General features: G+C 37.2%; 1 protein-coding gene across 1 annotated transcript; it reads right to left on the bottom strand.

Annotated features, from left to right (window-relative positions):
- Nucleotides 1-4,474: 4,474 nt before the first annotated feature.
- On the bottom strand, nucleotides 4,475-8,022 carry LOC113714677 (glutamyl-tRNA reductase 1, chloroplastic-like). Its single transcript, XM_027238666.2, has 3 exons — nucleotides 7,393-8,022; nucleotides 6,423-6,664; nucleotides 4,475-5,954 (listed from the first exon to the last, which is right to left on the bottom strand). The coding sequence occupies exons 1-3, from the start codon at nucleotides 7,733-7,735 to the stop codon at nucleotides 4,824-4,826; spliced, it is 1,716 nt and encodes a 571-aa protein (XP_027094467.1). The 5' UTR covers nucleotides 7,736-8,022; the 3' UTR covers nucleotides 4,475-4,823.
- Nucleotides 8,023-8,597: the final 575 nt, after the last annotated feature.

The following is an 8,597-nucleotide window of genomic DNA, read 5'->3' as shown; positions in this document are numbered from 1 at the left end:
ATTTTTAATAGGTTTTCTGACCACTTTTAAAATTTTTCTAATAATCTTTTATTTTACATAGATCACTTTACAAAATATAATACAGTAAGCAATGCAAAAAAAATTATTTCAAGTTTCTCTGCCCTTTTTTCAGACACTTACAAAAATCGAGAATTTTTAAAACTACAACGGATCAAAAGTAAGAGTTAAAATAGCTTTACCTATGTCTCTAGCTTTAAAATTACCGTATATGATACTATTAGAATAATTATCGCAATGTCTACATTCTAGGTACTAAATTTAAATAGGATAACAAAGCACGGCCTAATTGATAAAATGTTTCACCAGTGGCTCTGAGAAGTCATGGGTTCGAATCAGCATGGAAGTAAGTACAAAACCATTTTTGATCCTCTTACCATAAAAGAAAAAGGGTATTAGATTTAAACAGCTTAGTTGGACTCCTAACTATTCAAAACTACCAAATAGTAAATAATTATATATATATATATGGCCATTGCATTGTGTGTATGTATATATATATATATATATATATATATATATATATATATATTCAGAATTATACATTTTTGTATATGAAAGAAAAAAGGTTAGTCTAGAGACATGAATGGATAGTAGAAGCATGACATGCGTCGTTCCTAGTTCCTACTATATTCGTCGACAAATACTAAGTCCTAATGATTATTAACGTGTTGACCAATTCCAATGATGATCATCCTTTTAATTTATTGATTTATCTTTCTTTTTGTACCCAAAAAAAAAAAAAACAATGATGATCTTCTTAGCCCGCAGGTGACCGCTTTTGGAACGAGGCATGCTCCAAAATAAAACTGATTTCTCCTGAAGATGATGGCCATATGATGATACTCTTCTGCAAGACAAACAGCAACATAAAATTCTTTGTTGAATCAATATGGAAGTCCTATATTAATGGTATGTGCTGAACAAATAGCTTCTCAACAATCTTCTGAACGGGGAAATTAATCAACTTAAAAGGCTAAAGGAAATAATAACAATTAAAAATTGTGTATAATTGTTCAATATATGTGATTTTGCGCTCTAGCATGACTGCCTACTCTGACTCTTGCGATTGGCCGATAAGGGTTTTTTTTTTAAAAAAAAAAAAAATTTGATAGTTAAAAAAAAAAAGAAAATCTAAAATCTATTTTGATCTGCTGTTATTTGTTTTTCTCATCTTCAACTAGATTATTTCAAGATAAAAATGTTCAGCAAACCTTCTTGATACGTTGTTCTTGGAATTTGGAAACAATTTTAGTACTACATTCATAAGAAGCCAACAGCAAAGCATGTGATCCTAAAACTCGTGCACAATCACTTCCTTTTGTTGATACGAGTTTTATTCTTTTTCTTTTCCCTTTATGACACTAAATTCCTTCTAAATTCTTTTTCTTTTCCATGTGTTCACTGCCTGATTTTGGCTGTGGAAAAGAAAACATATCGACATGAGTGTTGTCCATTCAAGTTCAACCCAATCCAAAATTTTGAGAACACGGAAAATTGGAACATCAAGAGGACAGCTATCGATGGTTACTGGAGATCCCACCTAATAATACTATTCAGTCACTGTCTTGAATTTAATCATTCTTTGCATTGGCACAATGCAACATAGAGTTTTGCTCCATGTTGGTACCTCCTCCATTGAACTATTCGGAATTTAGAAGATCCACAGCCTCCCCTTTAAGGGGCACAAAAACAGTGCAAGGACACTGAAAAGATGAATTAATTTGGTGGAATCATTTGACACTATACTAGTCATTGATCACTAGTCATACATCTAAATTTCAATTTTCAACAACTGTGGCCAATGCATGTCTGATTACACAAACCAAGAAGCAAAGTTTAAAGAGGGGCCATTCTAGCACCAAGAACAGAAGAATGTATTAGGTCACACTCATCCAGACAGACATGAGCCTCGTGAACACTGCACCAAAAGGCTGAAAGAGGTCCACGTACGTACGTTTCCATTTGTATGTTTTCCTGTGGAGAATAAGAGGTGAAGCATAAGGGTTCTTCTGTTCTGAGCGAGAAATTCTCTAAAATGTTTGTGCTTTGCTTTGTAATGATTAATGCTCCATGCTTTGGTAAGAATGAAGGAGCATGATTCCCCACTTCTTATGCAAGACCATCGTTCTTAAGTCTGCCATTCCTTTCAGTAGCTAGCCATACTACTAATAATTTCTTTTGCAACATAGAAGTGGATAAAACCCCTGACATCATGTATTAATGTTGACAAAATTTAAACCAAGCTTATTCCTAATATTAGTAAAGTTTAGAAATTGTTTTATTTAGTTCTCATATTGGGTTACGAATTAGGAAATACTAGATTCAGTCATGTCGTGCAATTCGTAGTTTCCAAAAGAAAGTTTACTTCCTAGATTTAGTTGGTTATAATAGTTAGTGGTAACTAGTAAGTTAGATTTATATTGATAAAAGGTCCAAAGGGTTCAAGGCTGATTAAGTTGTTCAAATTCCAAGTGGTCCGATTACAGGTCACGTGCAAGAAAGTTTAGAGATTCACTACAAGTGCTTGTTTATACAATTCAAGATAGAGTTGGCAATGACACAAGGGCCATTGAAAGCTTTCAATTTGACGAGTTTCCATTTCTTACCTTGCTGGTTGCACTTGAAGACTTAGAAGCAAGCTAGTTTGGCTAAGTTATCTTGCTAGTTAATTGTGTCGTTAATTAGTCTTGTTAAGCAAGGGTTTAAATGTCAATTTCCTTACTTTTTTTAGTCATTTCATTAGGGCCTTTAATTCGGCCAAATTACCCTCCAATTAAGCCGAATTCTAGTTGATTAGTTTAGTTGTTTAAGTAGTTTAATTAAGTGATTAAATTCAGCCAGCTTAGTGTTTAAAGGGAGCCGAGTTTTAATCCAAGTTATATTAGGGTTTTGAGTTGTTGTAAGGCTATAAATAGCCTAACCCTTCAAACGTTTATTATTTTTCAGAATTTCCAGAAAATAATGTGGGTTTTATCACTTTCTCTTGTCCAAGAGAACCTATTTTGAATACTTTAGAGTTTTTTGAAGGTATTCAATCGAACTTATCAATCAAGTATACATCTTAGTTGCAGCGTTCTTCTACAAACAACTTTGGTTCGTTAAATTATTAAATTGTGGGTTAAGAAACACTCTCAGTTCATAGCTTCGTGATTTAGAAGGATTAAGAGTTCCACAAATCAACCTGATGGGATATGAATTCATACTTTCAGGCTGGTTCGTGATTTCTCGTCTAGGTCCAGGGCTTGATGAGACATGAGTTCATACTTTCAGGCGAGTTCGTATCATACATTAGGAATTGGGGTTGTTTGACGATGGTTTCAATTTGGACAGATGTTGAATTAATTGAGTTAATATATTAGTCTTGCTCCTTCCCTATTCTTCCGATCCTAAGGCTCTTTTCACTATTTGTTTTGAGAATTATCCATCACCAAATAACTATATGATATATTTATTTCCGCTGTGTGATTTTTTCTGCTAATAATACCAGTGACCAACAAAATTACCATTAAACCTATCGTACAGATCTGCAGGGGGAGAGTTCACTTATGATTTTTTTTTTTTTTGGGTGGTGGAATGGAGGAATAAAGACCAAATACAGACCAATTGAACGATGACTAGAAGATCTTATCAAATGAATGCGTAGCTAAAGATTTTGGCTGAATCTAGTGACAATGTAGCATGGGATTGTAGATTCAAGCTCATCTTGGCCAGAAGATCTGCACGTGTGTTTTTGTTCCTGCCAGTAATGAGATAACATGCATCACCAACTCCTGCTAAGAAGCTCTTTGATTTTCCACACCAAAAAGGAAACGACGTGTTTGATATAATGAAAACCAACCAGAGAATCAGACTCAGCTTCGCAAAAGCACTCGCTAGGGAGCCAAAGTTCAGGTTCAGCAGCCTGGCTAAACAAAACGAACATAAAAATATTTGACAGATATAAAGTTGGGTTCAATTTTTTTATCACACCATGTTTGTTTGATCTCAACTAGAATACTGTAACAAAAAGAGGCAGGTCAAACGTGGAGGTTGAGTGGGCTGGAAATGCCCGAAACATCACCAGGAATAGCCGAAGACGATCGATCACACAAAACACTGAAAAAAAACAGTAGTATCTCGGATGTTTGAGTGGGCTTGGATGTAGTTAACCCGTTCGTAGTGCAAGATTTGTCGTAGAAGTACTATGAAGTCCACGGGCTTTAGCATTCTCGAACCCAAATCAAGAAGCCTAAATAGGTCAAGTTGCAACATTCCCGTGGATATTCCAATCCTCGATTTTCATATATATTGTTCCATGGGACGATAAGAAGTTGTAAATGAGACTATGAGGGTCGTGTAAGCAAAAGCAGAATGTTTGTACAAACTACTTTATCTCAAAATGCATAAAAATTTCTGGCAACTCTCTTATGGGAGTGAGAATAGATCACAAAATAAATCCGGGCTACAAGTGGTATGAAGAGAAAATGCAGATTTAGAACATTAGTTACACAGGAAGCACATCATCTTAAAATGTGTAGGCAAGCATCAGGTACGGACCCTCTGGCCTATATCAAGCTCACTTGATATTAACCGAGATATTTTAGAGTGTTCATACAATGGGATTCGATACAATTGAGAGATCCGCAATTGCAGGTATGCCGAAACATGGAACAGCAAAGAATAACTGAGAAAGATCCCTAAAGAACCTTTCCCTGTTTACCTATTCAACAACAATATACAACAGCGCCACGCGAAGAAAATCTGAGTAGTTCCCCTCTTATTGAGCCTTGTGGCCCTAAAAAGCATTATAAAAGTTAAGGAGCTTACTTCTGAGCTTGCTCAACCTTAGCACGAATCTTCTGCTCCAACACAGATATTTCAGTTTCAAGGTTGAACATTCTGTTTAGAGCATGCATGTTCTCTAATGTCTCACTCAAAGTCCTGCTGTCACTACCATCACATCTCAGGTGCTGCATGGGACCATGGAGAAGCTTGTTAACTATGCCGCGGCTAAGATCATCAACAGCCCTCCTTGACTTCTTTGGAAGGTCATCACCCATCTTTGACAAGCATTTCTCCAGCTCTGCAGCTCTAATTCTCTCGGCATATGCTCGCAGTTTCTTAATAGTTGGAACTGTCTCTAGGGAGTCCCTCCAAGCTTCAAATTGTTTTGATTCCTCAGCAATGATTGCTTGAGCTTCCATTGCTTTCCTATGACGGTCCTCTTTATTAGCAGCCACGACCTCCTTGAGATCATCCACATTGTACACCCTTGCAGCCTCAATCTCATTGACACATGCTCCCACATTCCTAGGAACAGATATATCCACAAAAAGCCTCAAACCCCCAACTCTGGGATCAACAGGTGGAAGATCCGTGACATGCTCTTTTAGGAATAAAGGAGTTTCTGATGCAGTACTGGTGAAAACAACATCTGCTAGGGCAGCACACTCCATCATTTCACCGAGGGGCTTGTAGATTATTTCAATGTCCTTCATCTCCTCCCGAATGGCAGAAACTCTATCTTCACTTCTGTTTGCAACGACCATCTTTGTGCATCCTTTTGCAACCAAGTGCTTGATCACAAGCTTACCCATCTTTCCTGCTCCTATTACCAACATCCTAGCAGTAGCATGGGAGGATTCAGGAAGCTTCATTAAAGCCAATTCTACAGCAGCTGAACTAACAGAAACAGCACCAGCTGCAATGTTTGTTTCAGTTCTAACCCTTTTTCCAACAGTGATTGCATGCTTGAACAGCCCACTGATGTTCCTCCCAAATCCCACGACCCCTTGACCAACTTTTACTACTTGTTTGACCTGAGCTAGAATTTGTCCTTCTCCTAGCACCAAAGAATCGAGACCTGCCGATACTTCAAAGATATGCCGTGTAGCATCCTTGTTATAGAGTAGAAAACGATGCTTACAAATCTCTGAAACAGGGATTCCACTAGTCTGTCAAAGAAAGGAACAACAACCGTTTGAATGTTTGCGCACCATTTAATTGTTTCCAAAAAATATAAGTTACATTAATATTGGATAGAATGCTAGCATAATATTTACGGATATCATAGCATGAAACAAGCAAAACTGCTCTTCCTTTCACCCTCCCCATCCCTGGTCTTTTTGTCAGCGTAAGCAGAAGAGAAGAACACCATGTTTCTCGAGAAAGTTGTTGCAAAGCAAACTACCCATCCAATGCTTACCCAAGAAGTTAAAAACATAAAGGTGAGTCTGATCCAATTTAATTCATTAACAAGTTCAACCATTCTTAGATTAAGGACCCCATTAGACAGCCGATAAGTCTCACTCACAGCATATTGCAGTGAAAGACAGTATGATTAGCCAAAAATAGAAGGCATTATAGGAGAAAGAAGATAATATTTATCTAACTTCTGTGTCCCATGGGAAGTGCAAGGATACCTTAGACATCCATTCAGTTACTTCTTTCACGCCACGATGCTGAGAAAGGGCTACAACATATATCTCCATCCTATTACAGGTACTAAGAACAGCAGCTTCTTCAATGTGATTCAGACCACACAGCTCTCCAATGGCTCTAGGCCACTCTGCCTCAGGAATTGCAAGTTTTTCTCGCATTTCAACAGGTGCAGTGTGGACACTAAGCCCAATGACAACAATACTGCTCCTTTCTTTTGTATATCCTGCATGATATCAGATATAGAAAAAAAACGTTAATCTTGGCATTAGAACATCAAATTGTTCCTGGACAAAATAAGCATAAATATTAACTGCCTTTCTATAATGAGTACATGGTTTCATATGTCCTGGCATTAGAATATTAGAAAAAAGACATAAAGGTAAAAAGAGTGTATTTGCATGATATGCCGGAGCTCAGGCCACTAGAAACCACCAGAGTCTATGGAAGCATGTATACTGCAATAAGGTGAATATAATTTGTCAACAAAAGCAAATTAACTGACAATCAAAATACTCAAGACACTTAACATTCTGGTGACCAAATGACTAACATATAGGGCATAAAAAAGTGATTCAAGGTAAGAATTCCACTGCCTTCTTATATCAAAACAAGGACTTTACAACTCAGGTACTCGGCAAGTCTGTAAAAGCTTAGTTTAGGAGTTGCATTCTCTAACAAACTTAAGTTTGCAAATATATGTTCATGAACATATGCACGTTCTCGAGTTTGCAAACAGATTTTGAACAAATTCAACTGGAAATGACTGTGATTCTTTTTAAGCAATTTACACAAAATTGACTAGAAAACAAACTGAAAAAAAAAAGATTAAAAGAATTCACAGGAAAAAAAAAACTACGCTAGCAGAATATACAAACTGATTAAGCAAAACCGATTTCAGAAATTCAAACAAACTGAAGCAAAAATGAATGAATTGAAAGAGAAGAGGATTACTGTCCGCAGCTGAGGTCTTGAGCTGTTCAAGAGCGGACAAGCTGGAAGCCGAAGCCGAGGAAGAAGAAGCCGCATTGGTGGCGAAGTCCATTTTATCGGATGTTTCAACGGAAAAATCAGAAGCAACTTCACATCTAACGGATGAAGAAGTTGAATTAACATTCAAATTCAGGGCAGAGGCGCTAGACATTTGCAGGGAGCGCCTGGCGGCTCGAGCCGACCTGGGAAACAGCCCAACCTGAGCTGGAGAAGCGGCGGCAATGGGAGCCGCAGCTGACGACGTCGTGTTGCTGATTAACAAAGTCTCCAGCTTTGCAGCAGCGAATGCGGCTGACACGGCCATTTCTGCCGGCAATTAGACTCCTTACGACGTCGTCGCTCTTGAATTCCCCCCTTCAAGAGCAGCCTGTCGTTGCTGTTTCCGAAGAAGCGGAATTAAGGGGGTGTTTGGATATTAACTATTAAGCCGGGGGTTTGAGAGGGATGGGCTTTTGATTCGTTTGTTTGTTTTTTGTTTGTACTAAGTATTTTGACAGTTATTTTTGGAGGGGAATACAGTGGAAGGGAAAGGAAGTAATGGTTTATTCTTTGGTGGGATTTTCCAATTTTTTTTTGATTGGGGGTAGGGTATGAGCCAATATGGATTTCTTTGAGTTGTGATTGGCGGATGGCAAGCACGTTTTATCCACACTCGCTAGCTCTACACCACCATCAAGACTTTGAGATCTTCCGTGTGGGCACCACACGACTTCTTTAGGACCATAAAGATATAATACCGTATTAACTACTAACAAGTAACAACAACTAATGCTATTTTTTTTTTTTTTGATAGAAAAAGTTGGATTTACCAAGGTTGTTGAGAAAAATCAAATTTCATATAATGTAAATTTCATAGATTTGTATTGTAATATGACCCTGATTGGCAATTTTCTCGTCGAAAAGTAATACTAACGCACTTTTAATAATAGTTTTATTAGATTATACGATGAATATGAATACGAGTAGTTGAATTTAAATGCTCACATTTTACATTTGCGAGATATTTACGTATATCATATGTCTAAAATTAAAGTGAAGTTCAAAGCATCAAACTAGAATCCTATATGTGATTAACACTTAGGCGGCTTCCATAATAGAATCCTAGATGGAAGTCTATAGCCTCTTAAGCAAACTCTTGATAGATTACACTTAATTGATTAAAGGAA

Source organism: Coffea arabica, chromosome 10c (assembly GCF_036785885.1).
Source record: "Coffea arabica cultivar ET-39 chromosome 10c, Coffea Arabica ET-39 HiFi, whole genome shotgun sequence".
Lineage (NCBI taxonomy): Eukaryota > Viridiplantae > Streptophyta > Magnoliopsida > Gentianales > Rubiaceae > Coffea > Coffea arabica.
Note: the sequence above shows the minus strand (reverse complement) of the source record. Positions and strands in the feature narration are given on the sequence as shown.

What these genes read in the sequence shown, in the direction of transcription:
- LOC113714677 (XM_027238666.2), bottom strand. Translation starts at nt 7,735, where the DNA reads ATGGCCGTGTCAGCCGCATTCGCTGCTGCAAAGCTGGAGACTTTGTTA. An exon ending in CAAGACCTCAGCTGCGGACA is followed by an intron (nt 6,665 to 7,392) that starts GTAATCCTCTTC and finishes GATATCATGCAG; the next exon opens with GATATACAAAAGAAAGGAGC. An exon ending in TAACTGAATGGATGTCTAAG is followed by an intron (nt 5,955 to 6,422) that starts GTATCCTTGCAC and finishes TTTCTTTGACAG; the next exon opens with ACTAGTGGAATCCCTGTTTC.